The sequence below is a fragment of the Myiozetetes cayanensis genome, unplaced genomic scaffold (genome assembly GCF_022539395.1).
Source record: "Myiozetetes cayanensis isolate MyiCay16 unplaced genomic scaffold, myiCay2020 scf1, whole genome shotgun sequence".
NCBI classification, from domain to species: domain Eukaryota; kingdom Metazoa; phylum Chordata; class Aves; order Passeriformes; family Tyrannidae; genus Myiozetetes; species Myiozetetes cayanensis.
Window position 1 is genome coordinate 96,944,713 of NW_026086604.1, and position 21,195 is coordinate 96,965,907.

A 21,195-nucleotide genomic window follows, 5' to 3' on the forward strand; every position below is an offset into this window, starting at 1 on the left:
AGAAATTCACCAGTTTATAACAACTATGAATGTACAACCAAGGTAAATTGCCAGTGCATGGAATTAACAGTTAACAAGTTTGTTAAGTGAAGGTATGAGTCAGCACACAGACAGCTTCAAGTCCTGAAGCAGTTCCACTGAAAGCAGTCAGACTCCTACGGGTCTCAATGTAAACAGGTCACTAGTAGACTAAATCAGGACTAAGGAGTTTGGTGAGCTGAACTCATGGTAATACATCTTTCTTTACAATACCTAACCACGAGCATGATGTGGCTCCAAAGTGTAAATCCCATTAACTGATAGCAAACACAAATCTCCAAACTGCTTTCTTTTCTTCCCATTTTATTTTTTTTTCTATTCAGAGTAAAGTAACAAGCTGAGCAAAGGAACCATGACATATGAACTGCATAACAAAAACTAGGGAAAGATCTTTACATTTTCTCTTTCCCAGAAATGCTTAATAAACTGGATAAATTACAGAAACCAATTTTTAGTCACAATCAAAATTATGTACAGAAGTGATGTCTAACAGAAAGATACAGTGGCTCTGCATGGTCCTAACAGATTTTGTGTCACAGACTAACATGAAGAACTAGGGGACTGCTATTTCTTCATCTCCAGGATTGCACTTCCAGGCCCTCGGTGTTTGGCACTGCATATGTTGCAGAACTGGACAGGAGATACCTAAAAATCAAAAAAGAAAGCAAGAATCTCTTAGGGAAATGTAGCCATGTTAGAACGTGTGAAGATAAAAGCCCTTCTCAACATTACTGCTCACAGTCAGGCTGCTCTCTATGAACATAGTCAAGGATAGGTGAGGGAAGACAATAGAGAAGAACATGGTAAGGTAGCCTGTTCTGGAGTCACAGGGCAGTACATGTCACATTTAAAAATTCTAACAAGTCACCTCTCCCAGAAAACTGAGAATGCTAGATAAATTTTAGATTATTTCTCACAATAAAATTAGTAGTAAATATTGTTTGAATAAATATTTACTCGTTGTTGGGCTTTCTCATGCAAATGTTCTAATACATTAAGATTTTCATGACATATTAAGTATTCATGCTGTACCATATGGCTACAAGCACTTTGGTTCCTTCCAGATTAAGTTATTCACTAAAGTTATTTTTCACTAGATATTTTTCAGAGACAGATACATAATCAGAAAAGCTTAAATTTAGCATTCTATGGAATTTTATTACCATTCTAATGCTTTCCTTTCTAAAGTCAAAACTGGTTATATCAGAAGTTACTTTTTTGGTTTGTGTTAACTGAAAGAAGGAAAAAAAGACTTATAAAGAAAAACATGCTCTGACCACAAAGATAATTACAAAGATATTTAAATATTCACTCTGAAATTAGTGATTTTTGTCTTCTGGATCAGAATTATTTAATACTGTTCACTTGAGAAAATACCTTTATTCTTGCCTTTAAGTGTGTTTAATTAAATGAAAAGCTGCAATGGAAAAGAATTAATTAAAAAAATTAGACAGGTTGTATTCCCTGTATGTCTCAGAGATGCGTTACATATTCAGATTGTAGAATGTAATAAAATATTGCTCAAACAGCAGTGATTTCTTTCTACATTGGATGAACTTCAGTTGCAGTGTCTTTAAACCCCCTTTCCTTAGTCACATACTACAAGTTATTACTGTAATCATATAATTCTTGATACAGCCACACCTTCTTCACAGCTGACAAAAGGAAATGTGTCACTTTATCTTTGGCAAAGGTGTCAGAGAGATTAAGCTAGTTCCTTACTGTGTTAGATACGGGTAGGCACTCTTTGTGAAACATATGTCTGCAGTGGAACACTACCACATTGAAGGACTTGGATGCATCTGGGAAAGAGAAACGTAAATTCATTTCAACAGGACAATGAAACACAATTGATTCAGTGGCAACAGCAGTACATGCCCACATTCTATTATACGCAGAGAAACTTCAAATAACATTTCTCAAATTAATTTCCAAATTATTCTGGCTTACTTATAGAAAACATGGAGAGTGATGACTTCAGGTAAGTGTCCCAATGATGGAGTTACAAAACAACTGTATTCTGTGGCTTGCATGCTGCATACCTTTTCACCATGAATTTTTCATGTCAGTACAATATATGGTACATCTAAATTTAGGCAGAAAGAAGAGTAAACTAGCACCAAATAATTCAGATGCTTTGAAAATAAGTTAGTGAAAAATTCTCGCACTACTGCGAGGAGAACCAGAACACTGAGCAGTTCAGTTCTAGTGCGTACATTGCACATCATGATCTTGAAATTTGGCAAGAAGCTGCGTAAGTGCATGATGTGGGTTTTGATTCCAACATGAATATTTAGCCAAATTAGAATCCTACATACAACATCCACATATCCAAAGAATAACCACCTCACCCATGAGCATCATCCACTTTCTACTCTTTGGCTCCCATTTCCTCAACACACATACCTCGAGGCACTAGCACATTCAGCTCTGCCAGATTCTCCTGGTCTGTACGTGGGTGCATGTGATCATAGTATAGTTATTTTTATTTATTTATTTAAGTGAAAAATGGTGGAAAGCAGATTAAAAAACTGTAAGTGATTTAATTTGGCTATCAACACTTAGCAAACAAAAAACCCCACAAATGTTCATACATATGCTTCAGCTTACATATTCTTGTTTGAAGATGCCATGACAGACACTCTCCTAGTAAAATTACTTCTCCTTAAGATGCTCAATAACTATATTGATATTTCTGAACTATAGTTGCCTTGCAGAATGTACATCTCCAAAATAACATCCTGAATTTCTAGTTTCAAGACTAACTTTAGAAGATATTTTAAAACTACAGCCTGTTATAAAGTTGTTTCAAATATGGCAGCAGTGACTGAAGGCAAGAACTCTCCACCACTCAGACAAAAAGTATATTCCATAAAACTTGATGATCTACAAGTTTAGTCTAAATTGTTCAACAGAGGTGGACAAGATCTGGTGACAATAGTTAGTTTTGTGGTTTAATAATCTTTGAGAAGATGTATGTTGATGGAATTAAAAGCTGCCTTGAATTCCATGTATTCAAAACAGAAAATAAGGAAGTCAAAGTTGAATAAGAAAGAATACTGAGTTTACTGCAACAAGAGACCTCCATTTAGACTCCATTCCCCTGTCAGAATTCAAAAGCAAGCTTTACATAGGAGATTGAAATTTATACAGCTATCATCAAGGGAGACTACCACACATTTTTATGAATAAAAGCAAACAGCGGTTCCTCTTACAATAGTAATAAAAAAATTTGACAACCTCTTTTTTTTCTAGAAAAGCATCCTACCTGGAGGAAGTATTGGAGACAGACATGATTCACAGATATTCTCCTCTGGAAAAAACACAAAAAAAGGAAAACTTAGAACAGCTTTGTTAACAAACTCCATATTTACTTTTTTATAAAGCAGGCATGAACATACCGCTACTACAGATATGGAGCTTGGACTTAAAGCATTTACTTAAGATGCCTAACAGAATCTATTAAGAACTGAAGAGCAATACTGAAGTAGTATTTCTAATAACAGCACGACAAATATTTAGATCTTCTGATTCTGATGATGGTAGAACTGCAGGAGCTAATCTGTTTAGGAGCAGCACTGTAGGGGCAAAAGGCAAACTGACAAAAAGGAGCATGGGATGGGTGGCTGTTAACGTTACAGCATTTTGCAGCAGAAGCCCTGATCTTCTGTCCTGTCAGCTTCTGTCTATTGCTGTTAACACTCAGCTGGTGTGAGTTACAGCACTGCTCATACGCATCATTAGCACCTTGCAAAATATTTTCAGTTGTTTCTGACAACCATCTCATGGCTTTTGCTTTGGTTGCATCTGACTATCTGTGTTAGCACTAAACATCAGTTTTCACCTTTACAGACAAACTGCAGGACACAATACATTACTGACTATGCAGAGACTGACCAAGACAGAAAGCTGCATGCTTGGTCTTGTAGTTTTTGACATACAAGTAGTTTCTTTGCAAAGGGGGAAAGCAACTAGTATCCTACTACACTCTACATATAAGGTGCAATACTCAGACTTTTGGGCAACTCAAGGGGTGTATAAACCAAACAAAAGCCTTTAAAATCTTGAAAATCATCATATTTCCTCTGTACCCACCATCTACTAGGACACCCTTCATCTGAGTTCGATGCATTTTCTTCAGTAAAGAAAGAGAATCGGCAACAAGTATCTTTTTGCAACCTTCTCGCAGCAAGATCTGTTGGTGCAAAGAACATAAAACACAGCAGTTGTTGAATAGGTGGGCACATCAACTATGTTGACAAGTCTCCACTGTGTTTGTGCTGCCAAAGAGAGTACAGGGAATGTTTAAATGTTTTCAAGGATGAAGGAGGGAAAGGAGAGACCTCTTGTTACCATCACCTCTACCTAACTGAAAAACCCACAATATAAAAAAAAAGCCCACAAAACAAAAACAAACCTCAAGAAATGAAATCCTTTACAAATATTCCGTTATCATAAATTATGATCTTCTTCCATGAGATGATGTTAACAAATTACAATGGGGAGGAATTTTTACAGTGCCCCTCAGAATTGTTTTTCAAACCATTTCAAGACTTCTACCCATATCTCTCCTGTCTTCTTCAGAAAAGACATCTGTCTTCTTCAGAAAAGACATAAAATCTTCATAAACACAGCACTTTAAAATGTATTTTGTTCAAATTTCCTGCTGAGGTGTAGCAATATTAAATGTTTATATAGCTAACCAAAGGTCCAGAGTTCATTCCTCTTTAGCAAAACTCACAGGTCCCTTTCAACTTATTTGGTATTTTTCATCAGATTTCATTAGATTGACATGTCATTGCCTTACTGTTACGAAACACAGGGAACTAGAGGGCATAAAAATTATACAGAGCTTATTATTCCACTGAAAAGTGCTTTCCAAAGAGACCCACAGCCAATTCCAAGGTGAACAATGCTACCAAAAAAGTGATACAAAGAGGCAATGTCCATTCCTTTCTTCGATCATTTGCGTTACAGGAGACATTGAGCATTCTAAGATAGTGCAAGTTACAGCTACCACAAATACCGGAGAAGAAATATAATAATAGAACTTACAGTCAAGTGGACAATGTCCAAAAGCCTATCTTTTCACATACACCTTGTGAAGTTAATAAAGACACACTGCCAAGAATGATTTGCAGATAAGACTGCAAATCTGAAGTACTTTAATAAAAAATTAAAATTCAGTATCACTTTAAGCATTTCAAATTGGGCATATCAGTGGGTGAATGACACTTTCCAGTATTAGAGACATGGAGCTATAAAACATTTCAGAGCACCAGCAACTGAATGCAGCTCTACAAGACAAACCCTTAGAAAATTAGTAATTTTTATCTGTTGATAATCTCAGGAACTAGCTGCCTATGTCTTTCCCCTTCCAATTTTATCCAAGGGCAACAGAGAATGTTAAATTTTGTTTTAAATACAAAAAATTTTGCTAGGTTTGAAAAAGTACTAGAAATTTTTTGTGAGGATAATTGAATGAAGCTATCTTTCAGAAACAGTGCTTGCCTGGTTGAAAACATTCTTAATCAACACATTACATCCCAAAGACAGGTAAATAACTTGGAGGGGATCTTGCCTATATACTGGAGACTTTGCTAACTGCACTTAGCATAGGTAGATGAAAAAACCCTATGTTTAAGTAAAAGTAGCAAAGCAATCACAGAATCATAGAATATCCCGAGTTGGAAGGGACCCACAAGAATGCAACAAGTCCAGCTACTGCCCCTGCACAGGACAGCCCCAAGAATCACGTGCCTGAGAGTGTTATCCAAATGCTTGCTGAATTCTTATAGCCTTGGTGCTGTGACTGTGCTAAATAAAAGGAGCAGAACAAAGATACAATGGGAAGATGGGACTGTGACTTAGCATTTTCTAATTCAAATATAGTACGCCAATAGGAAAAATTCATTAAAAAGAAAGAAAAATAAAGAGGGAAACAATAGACATCATTCAGTCACTGGAAAACCTCAATACGATTTGATGGCTTAAAACCCAGAAGTAACAGAAATACCTCATAAAATATATAAGACACATGCACTATCTTTCTCTAATTATTTAAACACCACTAAGATTCTTCCATACCACATTCAATGACCGTCAGACCTTATTTTGCTACAATTGGAATACACTAGGCAGCTGTTATTATATAAAAGGAAAAGTCACAATGAAGAATGTAAAATGTCAATTCTCATGGTAATAAATGTCAAGAAAGAATTTTGAAGACCTCAAAGATGAGATAGATAATATAAGAGTTACGAAAAGAGAAGCAGGAGAGGGAATTTGGAGGCAAGAGAGGAACTTGATTAAAAGGGGGGAGAAGTATGTAACTGTGCACACTAAGATTATGTTGAACTAGTTAAAACTGACATTGTGCATAAATCAGTAATTAAACCACCTTCCAAGAAGAAACAGAATTCAGATTTGGTTTTTACCCTTTAAAAGCACATCATTGTGAACACAGGTAGGACAGCATAAGTTTTGTGCAGAAATAAAGCTTTTCAAAAATTAATAAAAACTGATACCAAAACATGTACCACAAAAAGGAATCATAGTTCATTTTCTGGCTACATTAGGGAAGATACTACTGCATAATTAAAACCAGAAGGCATAAACCCTTCTATTTATTTAAATCAGTCTTGATTTAAAAACATCTAACATTATCTTTAAAAGAAAATACTGTTGTAGGCAGTTAACTTGAAAGCGTATACTCAAAGCTCTGGGAGTAAATCTGGGGCTTGATTCAGCTTAGCACTCAAACAAGTTCAAGTTTCACAAAGCCAGTTAACCAAATTCTTCCAAATGGTATCACTACCACAGTTAAAAGCACATTATTTTTAGTCTTCACAACAAAAAGGCAGATGTCCCCTGTGCAAGCTGCCACCTGCCATCTAGTGCCTCCAAGGTGTCTGAACAGCATTTTAGTCATGTTCAGGAGTATAACCTAAAAATTTTTCCAGGTGCTGTTTAAAGCAGCATTCATTGGATTGTCATTGGGTTCTACTAGTTCATAAACTCCATTATGAATGGATAGATGTGAACTCTATGAATGGATGAATCAGAGTTACTGCAGAATCAAACAAAGTGCAAACTAGTAAGTCAGTGTTTGAGTAAAATGGCTAATTCACAAAATCTAAAAGCATCTAAACAAATTGCTTTTGTATTTTAAAACTAGGGGAAAGAGAGTCCTAGAATCTTTTGAAGTTTTCTTCTAACAAATGGTATATAAAGGGTGACAAATAAAATTCATGGCAGAATTGCATTTCCTGAAGTTGGAAAATAAAAATGGGTATTCTGGAAGAATTATAAGGCAGTTTAATAGATCCCTACTTGTAAAGCAGAGCTGTAATGCCAGAGCAAAAGGCAAATTAGTAGTACTTAATTGAAGTTGTAGCCAAAGAAATAAGTCTCACATGACCTATGTTTATTTTACCCAAAAGAATATCTAATTCTGCCTTAGTGCCATGCTTGGTTGGTAGTGATTGGATTTCAAAGGTTAACCACACTACTTAAGAGCTGAGGTGAGCTTAGAGTAGCATATAGAACAGTTGCAGTGGTTAGTCTAGTGGGTGGTAATTTGTAAAAAGTGAAGCAATCAGCCTGCAATCTGCCAACATTAATAAAAATTATTCAAGAAAGAGCCCAGACTAAAAAAAAAAATTACAACAAATTTTGCCACATTAGTAGACTTCCTTGCTGGATTCTCTAATGCACACTGTAAGTCACATACAGCACGCTTTGGGAGCTACTCGACTTACTTGTTTGAGCTGGGATGTAAAGTCTGTCAAAGGCATTGCTTTTAGTTCCTACCCATATTTCAAATCACACCTAATGTAGTTTACTGGTATGGAAGTTGAGGAGCATAATATGAAATTTGCGTCTGCATACTTACATAAGCATAAAACAATCTTATCAGGGCTTGCAAAAGGAGCCCACAATTAAATGATATAATGGTACAGCTGTAACATCTTTTGGGAAGCCAACATTACAAAAAGACCAGGACAGTTTTTGTGTTAGGCAGTGACTTGCAAGTCAAGCAGAAGGTTCTTGCTTCACCTGCGCTCCTCCTTTGTGGATCTTGGCACAAGATTCTTTTTGCCTTTGAAAATGAGAACAATAAAACTTAAGTCCATGCAGAGCTTGAGGTCCAGAGAGCTGAAGTTATAGAAAGTCCTAGCCAATGACATTTTTATTTCTGTATGAGTTCAAAATGTATTGTATATTTTGTGCTACCAATCAGAAATTTTTTACAAGTGAAAGAGTTATATCAGGCCAGAACAAAGGTCATGGACTTCTCACCATGAACTTACACAACATCATGTAGAGGTGTGACCAGGCACCACAAAAAACACCAAAGACTAGCTTTAAAACAGCTAACTAGGCAGCAATAACAATGAAGCTAGGGCGGAACTGTCCTCAGCAATGAGGCTGCTTAGACCTTTACCTGAAGTCCCAGCAATGTCCTGAAGCACATGCTGAATGCAGAAACAGTCCTATAAAATCTGAGCTTCCCAATTGGCTACTTTGGTCAGTATGCAAATCTCCCTGCTACATTTCTAAATTTCAATGTTGTTACACCATCTGTTCAAAAATGGTGCACTTTACATTGCCAGTAACACTTAAGAAAGAGTTTTATTTTAAGCTATAGCTTATATTTCTCTAAAGAAACATAGCCTTTTTTTGGCTATATGGTTTTCTGTTGTACAAGCAAGCCAAGCACAAATCACATTAAACTTAACTGATTTCTATTATTCCTATGAAATCTAAATTTTAGCCCTAGAGCTATCCATCTCTACTTCAAAATGAATTAATCTGAAATCCATTAATCATTTCAATGCTAACAGTAAATAATTTTAGACATCACTCTGAAGGTTAAATACAACATTTTAATCCCAAAGTAATTTTCTTAAAAGGTATTTGAAGATAAAATTATTCTTCCCTTCCCAAAATATGACCAAATCATGTTATCAGTTTTGTCTGAAGCCACACAATGCATTGTGTATATGTGTAAAGCTGCAGCTAGGCTTACAGCACTTCCTCAGTCTGCCTTCAGACACAACAAAAATTACATTTTGATTTAATGGGAATGCAGGAACAGGAGGATCAACTGTGGTACTGATAGCAGGAAGATTAACATGCAACTGTTGAAATGTAGCATGGCATTTGGCTAGTATCATTTTAGGAGGGATATTAGTATTTCATGAAGTCAGTTAAAAACTGGAGGTAATGTTACAACATGCATTACATGCAAACATGTGTCCATTTATCTGCGGAGGTTCCTTGCACATAAAAAGTGTCAGGAGAAGAAGAAATGTAAAATGCTACTTTGAAATGGTCAAAGTCATAATCTAAAGTCCATATAAAAATAAAATTATGAAAAGCCTTGGAAAGGTTTAAACACTGCCCTGAAGAGAGATATACGCTTTATTTGGCCTGACAGAATACCAACCGTGACCTCACTGTAACCATAAAGCCCATCTATTTGCTTGAGACGTTAAAAGACTAATAGCAGATGGAGAACGAATGTTTGAGGCTCAGATAATTGGAGTTTCAGCTGCCTACTGGGATTTGTTTTCTTGGACTCTGCACAGTCACCATGGAGGCATTCGAACTGCTCTATATCTTTCTGTCTCTCAGTGGAGAGATGCAGAGCAGCATCCCAGAGAACACAAGTTTGGGACTCCTTTTGTAGCAGGGAGATTTAAAGTATGCAATGCAACACACTCTGTTGCTACTTTCAGGGAACACAGAAGGGTATGCTTCTTATAAGCATACATCAGAACCAATCATGTAGGGAACTGCACATATCTGTGTAATTATGCTGGATAAGAACTCCCATAATCCAATGAGCAGTCCTTTATCTTAAATGCATAGGCATCAACACATTCTGGAAAACAGGTATGAATTTGATTTTAAAAGTACATCTTCCTTCAGTAGTATGACATTTAACATCTACAGGCTCTAATACCTGGTGAATGTTTCAGAGAGGGCACATTGCATTCTGCCTTCTCATATGTGAAGCAGTGAAAAGCACTTGTCATAAGATCTTCCAATATTGGACAGTTGGGCAATGTAAAATAGTTTGAATCACCCAAGATGACTCCAGTTCTACTTACCAGGCTTATAACAGCATGAGAAGTGTTTGGAAGAGCTAGAAGTCACCAAGAGATCTTGACAAATTTCTACTATTTCTGTCATAGTTTTGTACCAACCCACAGTGTCCATGACGGATGAACAAATCATGATAGTAATTTCACAGTGACAAAGAGGTTTTGCTGTCTCTCTTAAAATGAGTATCACATGAAGAATAAAACATTTACCTGCAAGTTGTAGTCCTGAAGAATTTTCACTAGCGAGTCTCTCAAATTAGGAATCTCCATGCCTTCCTTAATGCGGTGAATCAAAAGAATAGGATCAACATGGGTTCCAATGTTGTTTAACAAACCAGTAATAAAAGCTGTGAAAACCAAGAGGCAAAGAAATTAAGAAAACCAATCCAGCAAAATAACTGATCAAAGGATGCTTTGGTGAAAAGCTACATGTTTTGGCTGATTCCATGACAGTTTTCTACTAAGCGATAACGATTAAGACTCTTTTAGTCTTGCTATGTTTCTTGCAGCTGTATTTACTTGAATACAAGCCTTTGGGGAAAAGAGGAAGATACAGTTTGGCAATTCACAGAACTTCCAGTGTTTTCAGAAAAGGAGTAACTGAGTCTCCAGCATAAACCACAAGCAAACAATGCATTTTGATTTAATAATGAGGGCATTCGAGCAAACAGAGTGAGAAAATTATCTACATTATGTGACTATTTCATTCCAAGTTCCAGGGTTTTAATTTTCAAGCACCTAACCTAATTTCAGCATGTTTCTAAACATTAGTGAGAATGACACAATAGAAGTCTTCTGATTTTTGAAGAGCATCTGCCTAAACAAAACACTAGAAGGATGAACCTCAAGTCTGTGTTTTTTCTTCAACCCCCCCAAACTGAGGAATATCACTGCAGTTGCTCTGCATATAGACAGATGGAACAGCAAGAATTCTATATGCCTTGAATCTCTTTTGCTCTAAAAATGCAGTGATTGTAGCACTTTTAGAGATGGACTGCATTTAAATATGTAATTTGAGTATGCCATTCTTCTCAAGGAATAACAGATTCTGGTCACTTCTTCCTGTCAGAAGTAGCAGCCAAGGGGTGAAAAGGTACATATTCTGACACTAATTCTACAAGACTTTCAATCCCCTAGAAAAGAGATCCTAAGAGAGACTTTAAAGTCTAGATTTAGAGCCCCAGAAGAGGTTGCAAAAACTAATGGAGTAGATAATTAAAAAATTTATTTTCTCAGTCTTTTGAACTTCTCTGAGTCTGCCTCCTGAACAACACTGATGTTGCTTATGTTTTGATTGTATCTAAACTTTTAACTTGAAGTAATTACTCATATAACGGATGAAAGGCATAATGCACTCATTATTACAGATCTTATCTTTGTAACACAGAAACAAAATAAATTAGTTGTTTTACTGAGGGATAGAAAGTGTAGGTTCTTCATTTTCAGAATTTGAAAGGAAGCAGTTGCAATACACACTATACAACATCCTCATCAAGCTGCAGACTGTGTTTTGAGGCTGTCTGAAAGTAAAATCTCATTCTGCTAAATTAGAAGCACTGCTCTCCCCTTGACTGTCATTAAGGACACAACTGTATAGAGCTTAGTCAAACATTAAACCTCCAAGTACTCATTCTTATGCTGCCTTACTGCAACTTTCTATGCACAGCAGACATCTGTGTTGTGCTTCACAAACCAGAACACCTCCCTGGCCACACCTAAACACCTTCTCTAACATATACACGAATAATTCAATCCTTTAATTGCAACAGAATTCCACAAAAAAATACATATGCAAGGCTTCTCAGAAGCTATCCCACTTACGTGGTTTGTCAATAGAATATAAAATGAGGTCTTCCCAAAGTTCTCCATCATCTTGTTCCTTGGCAAATTCAATTGCTTTATCTACATCTTGCAGTTCTTCCATTATCATCTTCAAGGCACTGCGGCTATTACCCATTCTGCCTAGAAGGAAAAAGAAGTAAAGAGATTATAAACACTAAGTGCTTATCAATGCTCAGTGCTTTAAGAAGCTCTTTCAATTATGAATTTTATAAGTGTGAAGTTGACTCGAACTAATTTAACTAAGATCAAACCTAATCTAGGAAGGTAAATCCCAGGGCAATCAGTATAATCTGAAAAAGTGTTTGGAGTACTTTGCTGGACTGGGACCTGCAGACTTTCTCAAGGATGTGTTGGGTCATATTAGGGGTTCTGAACTGCAGCAATATCTAACATGAGGGGAAATGTGTATATGTGCATACATGTAAACTACGACATGAAATACCCCCTTCAAGGGTCCACATGGGCACTTTTAATTTACAGTAAGTATAGCACAGCTTACATCCATGAAAAATCAGTGGAGGAAACAGGAAGAAGTAGTAGAAATGACAAACTATTCTTTAAATAAATCCATAAGGAAATCTAACTCTTCTCCCAAATGGTCCACAAAAACATTCTTCTTACTAAACCATAGATTGTTTAAAAAAATGCTTTCTATTCTGCTCATGACTACTACATAAAGATACATAAAAATCTTAGTCTTACAATGGCTCTCATTCAGAGGTAGGATCCTTAGCCAGCTGGAGGAGTTAATTTACAACTAATTTTGTGGGGGGAAAAAATAAAAAGAAAGAAGGCAACATAAGCAAATCTTCCATCTCAGCAAAAGATAATGTCAAGCTTCTGAGATGTATTCAGAATAAAACCTTTGTTTTATTTCTCCTCTCTCTTCAAAACAAAACTGACAGTATTACTCTTCTCCTGGAGATTGTATCAAAAATACCTCCCCTTCCAAACTATTCCCCATAGCCTACCCAATACCTCCAAAACTCCAGAAAAACACCAATTCAGAAACACAGTAACACAATACATGCAGTTAAGACATCATATTAATCATCCAGTGCTTTGTTTTATTTTCTAAATACTGTTATTTGGATCTACTGACTGCATATCAACTTTGTCTCTGGGAGAGTATGTTAAACAATATTACACAATACATTTTCACAGCATAAACTTTATTACAAGATTCAAAGTGTGTTGTAATTTATCACACCGAGCACTACTTACTCAGAAGATAGACTGTCTCTTCCACAAAGTTCCTTTGTTGGCAGATCTCAAGAGCCTTGAATTTAAGGGGAGAGAACACAGGAAATCACATAACATGAAATTTTATTGATCTCAAAAGCTTCAAGAGGCTTAAAGATGTTTTTCCACCAAGTTACATTAATCATTTTGACAGAAACACAGCTCCCTTAATAAGCACTGTCATGCATTAATTAAGAAGAGAAATTCCATGACACTTTTTAAAATTCCTCTCTGAGACTGGATAAATCTGGGGACAGGACTGGTAAAAACCAGCATAATTATCAAAACTACCAAACTGATTACTAGAAAGTTTTTAGTAACAGGAAATCGGCAGGGTTGGAATGCCATTAATGATACCATGCCTTTTCCATATTGGAAATAGAATTGGAGAGAGAAAGCAAACTCAAGACTCATGGCATTCCTGTAGATAACTGTTCACCAATAAAGACTTTTACACTTGGAAATCAAAACTATAAATGCACAGAACACAGCTACAACTAAAGATGTGGGTAGGAATTAACTTTTCCTCCATTCTCATTATTTCACATGGGTTACTAAGAAGATTAGCATACGGACAATGAATTTTGGGGTAGGCATAAGTGAATTAACAACCAGATACTTCAGGTGAATGAAGGTATGAATAATACTAATAATTTATAAACATAGCTGACAGCTTTTTTTCCTCTCCACTTCTAAGTTAAAACTTCAAAGCACCAGGTATTCAGTAGTTCTAGATGCTGCACATTTCCTGACTGTCATGCTCCCTCTAGAGGAAAACTGGGAACATTCCTACTTCTTTTTCAGCTCATTTCATTTGCTAATCTGCACTTGAATAAAAGTGGGTTATTTCTAAAGAACAACAATAACTTCTTCCTGCTGGGTTTATAATTTCATTAGGGCAATACTAAGAGCGATTTTTTCAAATAGAAATTGCTTTTTGCAATTTATACACTGCAATGGAACCTTCTTAACAGGAACTGAAAATATTGGTAAGTGAGAAATTCTTAGTCACATTTTTATATCCTTAGAACAAAGATTTGTACATGGCAAAAAGCACTACTGTATGCAAGTGTGGTAAGAAGTATAATTAGTGAATTAGTATTTCAGTAAATTCAACTAAGTTATATTTAGTGTTGGTGTCTTTTCTCTCTCTTTAGGTTCTTACATACTAACATTTTAACATTAAGGTTAGAATGATACTTTTTTTTCTAACATCCTTTTCTCTCAATCTGGTGATTCCTGCACCACACCTTCCAGAAGTTCCTGGGTCTCTGACCTATTCTTGCTTAGCAGCCCACAACTTCTGCAGAGCAGTGCCAGCAATGAGCTTGCCTCAGTTTCACATAGCACTTCTCTGCACCACCCATCACTGAAGATGGGAGGCTGAATCTGCAGTAAATAACACTAATTTGCATCAAAAGAAAAAAAATGCAGGTAAAGTTTTATATATAAAACCACGATCACACAAATAATACATAAGGCATAAACTAAGAGAATAAAAAAGTTAAAAACAAGTAAGTCAATAATGCAGACAAAAGTCTCTGGCTGGAAACCTTGCAGGCTCACTGCCTAAAAAGAATCACTGAGTCAATCTCATTCCAGGTGAAGAAAGTTTCAACAAAGACTAAGTCTACAATCCCAAGAAAGTATTTTCCATTGTTTCCTGCAGTTGCACAGTAAAGTGACAAAAGCATTCAAAACAAGGAGGTGCCAGGAACAGTACAGTTCTCTTTGGAATGTTAACCATGTAAAATGCAATATTCGATATTACACTTAAAAACTACTCCACTGGTGTCATTATTATAGTTGCATACAGATAGGCATCCTTTCACAAGATCAGGTCTGCTCAGCCAATAACAGCAACAAATACAAATAACAAAATACTGACCCACCTGAAGAGGAAAACTTAGAATTTCCATTCTTTTCACTTTAATTCAAGCAGGGTAAAAAACCTTGAGACTAGCCTTACCTCTGTATATTGTTTAATTTGTCAAAAAAGAGCATGGAAGGAAAATATTAAAAAAAGTATGAAAAAATAAGAAGGTGGAAACCTGGCACTCTGAAAAAGCCCAAGTCTATTGGCCAAAGTACAAAGACAAAATACTTTTAGCTCCGTTAGTTCAGTGACTGTTATATTGTGTATATTATTCAGAAGAAACTTATGACCTTAGAATATAAAGGTAGAAAAACTCCAGTTACAGCTACTGATTTTTCAAGCTCTAACACTGACATCTCCTAGAATTGGCAAATGACCGTCGATTTCTTGCAACCACAACCTGCTGTTCAGTCAGGCCAGGTACTGATGAGTAGATATGCTGTAGGTATGCATCAAGTTTGAATTCATAACTTGTTCATTAAAAATACCCACGAATTCCAGCACTGAGAGCTGAGAGAGAAAAGTCTCAGCTGTCATCCGCTATGCAAACCAAACTTCTACTAATACTTGTCCCAAACTCAAACGATCCCTCACTTTGGCAGTAGAGGGCAGTGCCAGACATAGAAATTCATAACATTAAAAGCTACAGACCAGACATAAAAATTGAGGACTTGTATTTAGATTTTGGGGTCTTACCTTCTCCAGTGGACAGTGTGTGCTGTCTCTGAGAAATGGCAGTAAGTTTGGTCGATCGTATTCAGCATAAAGGCTGATCTGTTTCTCATGATATCGTTGACCTTTATGGTGATCTCTTTTGAAAAGCTTGTGCAAATACTAGGAATCAAAAAAGAATCAGAACTCAAACGCACTTCTATAATATTATTAACAGAATAATAGAATTTCCTGAGTTGGAAGGAGATCACCAAAGTCCACCGCCTGGCCTAGCACAGGACAGCCCCAAGAGTCACACCACATGCTTGAGAGCATTGTTCAAATGCATCCTGAACTCTGTCAGGCTTGGTGCTGTGACCACTTCCCTGGGGAGCCTGTTCCAGTGCCCAACCACTCTATTGGAGAAGATGTTTTTACCCCATCAAATGTTGTAATCAAAGCATCTTGAAGTCTAGATACTGTGACAAAGCTCCTTCCTCTCTATATGAGCACAGAAAACCCCTGAAAATAACTATGAGAGTAACTTTTATTACAATGGAAATAGGCTTCACGCTTTCAAACCAACACATCCCTTCCACATTTCATAGATCTGTTTCCCATAATCAGCTCTTTACCACATAAACCAGCTCTCCACCAGATCAGTACCCTGAAGCCTATCTATACACAGCAGTAAGTTAAACTTCCCTCCCTAATAGAGTCCAAGCCCACAGTTACATGTTATGTATTCCACTGACAGCATGTTCAAACCAAGGAGGTGCTTCTGGAATAGCAGTGTGGAGCCAGAGTCTTATAATGATATTTTAATTCTGTACAAACAAGAACAATCCTGCAGCTTATGAAAGTTACAATTCTAAAAAGACAAGCAGTTCGCTGTCTCTATAGATCACAAAACATATTTCTGTACCTACCAACCAACCCCATTTCTGTGCAGGGAAGAAGGAGGAATATAAGCAAGAAGTAACTGACCACAGAATTCAAGTGCCTGCAATGCGGTAAGAAGACTTCATGGTATATTAACAAGCAATGTTTGATAACAAGTATGTTATCAAATTCCCACAGGTACACTTTTTAAAAGCATTTTACTATTGTAAAGACACTGCGCCCATAGAATGAATTTGCAGAAGTAGCCACTTTGGCTCTGATGATTTATGACATTTCAGTGTCAGGTGCACTCTGACAAGATAAACACACCTGTAAGAGGTATGTCCAGCAAAGAGTTTATTCAGCGTAACTTGAAATAAGAGAATATAGAAATACTTACCACGTGCTGTAACTCAGGCCTGTTCTCTAATTCTTCAACAACTCTGTCAATCTGAAAGAAAATAAAACTGTAATAAACAGTACATTTACAGGACTGAAAGGACAGGCAATCCAAGGTAGCACTGGACTGCCATGCCATGAACTTGTTATACTTACAGAAATTTTATCTTCATTATCCAAAAGCATGTCTACCGCTTTCTACAATAAAGAAAGAGAATTCAGTTCAGAAACAGGTACACACATTTCCTCCCATTCTATGCAGTATTCTGTTTATTCACTGATCACAGAATCAGCTGAGTTGGAAGGGACCCACAAGGATCATTTGCTCAGGTTTTATAGCCAGCTGGAAAGAAAGAAGACAGAATTCAGCACAAAATAAACACTTCCTGATTTTTGGAATTTAGGTTAACAACCTTGCAAACTTGCAAAAGCAGATTAATTGACTTTAGTGAAAGAGAAGTACATTCAATATTTGCTGTCTACTTTCTTTGGCTTATTAATAGCATTATTTGATTAGAAATACAGAAAGAATATTATGGTGAAATGACACTCTGAATGAAATGATATTCAATGTTGTGACTTGAAAATCACAACAATGACCTTGGATCTGGCACTCTTCTCACTGTCAGTGACAAATTGAAATGGAAAGGAAATACAAATGGAAATACAAAGGAAAAAATCCTTGGGTCAATTATTCTGCAGTCTAGGCAAACATAATCTTCCTTACCTCAGAATGTATCCAGACATACCAAACATTCTCTCTGCCTCAACATTACCTTTAACTCATGAATTTTTAATCTGTTAAAATATCTCTAGTGGAAAGTGAATATAAAATTAAGATCACCATACCTCTGAATCAAAATCCATGAGCAGAACAATTTTGTCTCTGATAGAACTGAAGAGATTGTGCTTGTGGATCAACTGGAAGACGTCTTTGTGCCTCAGAGTCAGGTAGATTTCTAGGGCTCTGCCATAGCGTTGGTCATAAGTATACCTGATAAAAACAGGGTTATAATACCACATGATTTCACATACCTAACTGTAGGAAAATCACCTATGAGGGAAAATATAAACATACTCTAGTATGTAAAGCTTGCTAGGATAGAGTTCCTGTAATTCATTTTTGTTAGAGGGAAATAAACACCAGGTAACATTAATTTCACCTTTGTTTATATTGGCCACTGCATTTGTGTTCTGACCCGTGGTTTTCGGTATTTTCATTTTCTGTTTTCAAATCACAGGAGAAGCCACACAAAACACTAGCTCTTCAGTTTTTGGAAACCAGTTGGAACTCTCTTCAGAGTTAATAAACACTGTTCTCTAAATACTTTAGTAACACAGTAATAGAGAGTAGGTTCTGCTTTCTTCAAAAAAGCAGTACAAAAGGAACTTAACCTGGTGATCAGGCTGAGAAAATCAAAGAGCTTTACCCTGTAAAAAGTGGCCTAGAACCAGATAAGTTTTGGCACATTTTCCAGTCACGTATTTCCAGCTGTGCAGTAACTACTTCTTAAATAGTGGGCAATAACCCCACCCTTTTATTTTCCCTTAGGTAATTCTGAAATGCACACTTCACAAAAGAGGTTTCCTCTGACAGCATAAAGAGGAATGCTAGCTATTTATTTTGGAAAAAGGAGTAAGGAAATTCAATCTCATCCTCAACAATTTGCTTTCATACACAATGTGAACTTTATAAGGAAGGGTAAAGAATTGCTAAGCTGTGCAATAATCAGAGTGGAGAGAAGCCAATACTCTGTAGACTGCAGTAAAGAAGATTCCTGTTAAGAGAGCTGAACAAATATTGATAAACTACAGTCTACTTTTTCAAGTGTACTTTTTGTAATGGGAATTTAAAATTGTACTCACAATTCTGCAAGTGTTCGTAGCAAAGTCCTGTTCTGTGGATCTTTCTTCAGGTGATCCACTACAGCTTGAACTATGATTGTGTTGTTGTACAGATCTCCAGGCCACTCTTTTATAAGGGTTGCAAACCCCTAAAGTATAAGAGATTGTAAGAGAAATAGAAAGAATGGCCTAAGGAACATTTCAAACCATCAGAGTTCCAGCTAAGCCTCTGAGATGATACCTGCTGTGCTTCACCTTAAAGCAACTTTACGTGTTCACAGATGTGCACAATGCAGAACACAGATTTTTCCTTCTTAGAGCAATGTTCTTAAGATTCATGAACCTGAGTTTCTTTCAGGTGCTGCAGGCTTTTTGCATCACTTCAGCATTTATGCTAAATTCAAAAAACTAAAAATAAGAGTATCTATAATAAATAATTAATCTCACAGTATTTGCATGCTCTGAAGAACATTCTATTTATTCTCTTAAAAACAAAATCAAAATTCAACTTTTTAATAATTTCTTTATTGTGGAACTGCCCATCGATAATCTGTGTGAATACAACAGAGAATTTGCTGTCAGAATTCTACATTGCTGAGGGTGTTTGGCTGGCAATAGCTGTTACATGCAGACACATCAGGCTGCAGTACCTCATAGTCGCTCTCCAAAAACTCATGCAGAACCATTTCATAGATCAGAGGTTTCAAAACTGGATCCCGTCTTGGTAAGTAAGGACTAATTGCCTATAGGAACAAAGAGAAGAAAGTGTCACTAGGGGAATGACATTTAACATCCCAGTACACTGATAATAGAACAAAAGAATTGTTGTGAAACAAAAAACAGCAAAGCTATGCACAAAACATGGCCCTTGGTAATCACTGGAAGCCTATATACTCATATTTGTAAACAGTATCTTTTATTTACTTTAGGATTACACACATTAGAATTGTATTACTTATTTGGAAGAATTTTCATTTGAAAGACAGGTGGCAAGATGCTAGTTACAATGAGAGAATCAGCCATTGCCCTTAGAGAAGTCTGAATATTTACCACTAGTCACTTAGAAAATAAAACCCATAAAAGACCTCAGAAGAAGTATGTTTTCAAAATCCATTTTGTCAAGCCTTGGCCTTGTAAAAAGGTATAAGGATTCATTAGCTGAAAAATGTGTACTTCTGGTTTATGACCTACTGTGGGATCACTACATTTTATGAAGAGTTATGTTTTGCCAACTATTTTTACATACCCAAATGAAAATTAACTTAAGAATATATCTCTCCATGAAAAGGGTGAAGGCTTGTGATCTGTTACTCTATAGGAGGTGATACGGAATTTCATCCTACTGCTACCAGCTGTGTGGGGACTTTGGAGTTTGTAGCTAAAGGATCAACACTGATGAAATTACTCCAAACACTCAGAGATGTTGCCTTTTGCCCACCATTGGTACATACTACAGTAACATTTTGTTACTGAAGTTGCTTGAACAAAGCAGGAGAAATAACATTTCACTACAGGTTTTTTTTCAGTTTTACAGATAGCAATGACTATTCTCAAAAAATTCTCCTAGTATTGAAATCAAAACAATTGCCTAAGTTACATATTTCACTAAAGCCTTCCATTTGTAGCTGAGAAAGGATATACAAGTAAAAAATGACTTTGCAGAAATTTACAGTTCACTGCTTGCAGGAGACCTCTTCTCTCCATGTGCTGTTTGAGCTTGGCCAGTCTTTGAAATGTAGTGCTGCCAATATCAGCTCCCACCATCTGTCACAGAATTAACAGTTAACTCACGGCACACTCTTGCCAGCTGCCCTGGGGAATCATATTTTTGACCACCTCAGAAAAAGTCTCTTCTGACCATAAACAAAGCAAGCTGGACATCAGCTGGAGACTCAAAGGCAGAGGACAATCCAATGGCTGTTTTCATTCCCACTTTCTACCTTCCTGTTACCTCCTAAATGAACAACCTCCCCCAACAGACTGTTGCAACACTTGGCTGTGGCTCAGTCGCACAGTGAGCTGTGGAGAGGTGCAGTTGCCTTGCTTTGTGGGGGCCAGGCTGTCTCAGGAAGGAAATCTCTCCTGTCCCAAGTCCCAGGGCTTTGAAGGAAAACCACAGCCACCTCCTGCAGTTTGGCCACCAGGCTCAGCAAAGACTAAGAAAAGCATACAAGATATTTTTAAGCCTTGGCACAAAGGTGAACTAAGACCTATGCTGGAGGTTATAAACTCTTCCTATTTTATTTTTAAGCTGCAGTTAAGGAACAAGATCAGACAAAAGCAGCTGTGGAATGAGAATGCCCTTGT

General features: G+C 36.7%; 1 protein-coding gene across 2 annotated transcripts in view; it reads right to left on the reverse strand.

Annotated features, from left to right (window-relative positions):
• Nucleotides 1-329: 329 nt before the first annotated feature.
• Nucleotides 330-21,195, reverse strand: part of VPS41 (VPS41 subunit of HOPS complex) — a 104,192-nt gene continuing 83,326 nt past the window's right edge. For both annotated transcript variants that reach the window (XM_050319962.1, XM_050319954.1), the window contains 13 exons: nt 19,539-19,631; nt 18,910-19,037; nt 17,893-18,037; nt 17,200-17,241; nt 17,045-17,095; nt 15,808-15,945; nt 13,218-13,272; nt 11,973-12,113; nt 10,362-10,498; nt 4,135-4,234; nt 3,308-3,352; nt 1,762-1,841; nt 330-684 (listed from right to left, as the gene is read on the reverse strand). In XM_050319962.1, the coding sequence (XP_050175919.1) occupies nt 604-684; nt 1,762-1,841; nt 3,308-3,352; nt 4,135-4,234; nt 10,362-10,498; nt 11,973-12,113; nt 13,218-13,272; nt 15,808-15,945; nt 17,045-17,095; nt 17,200-17,241; nt 17,893-18,037; nt 18,910-19,037; nt 19,539-19,631 (1,236 nt within the window). In that variant the 3' untranslated portion in view covers nt 330-603. The remainder of the gene's footprint in view (nt 685-1,761; nt 1,842-3,307; nt 3,353-4,134; nt 4,235-10,361; nt 10,499-11,972; nt 12,114-13,217; nt 13,273-15,807; nt 15,946-17,044; nt 17,096-17,199; nt 17,242-17,892; nt 18,038-18,909; nt 19,038-19,538; nt 19,632-21,195) is intronic.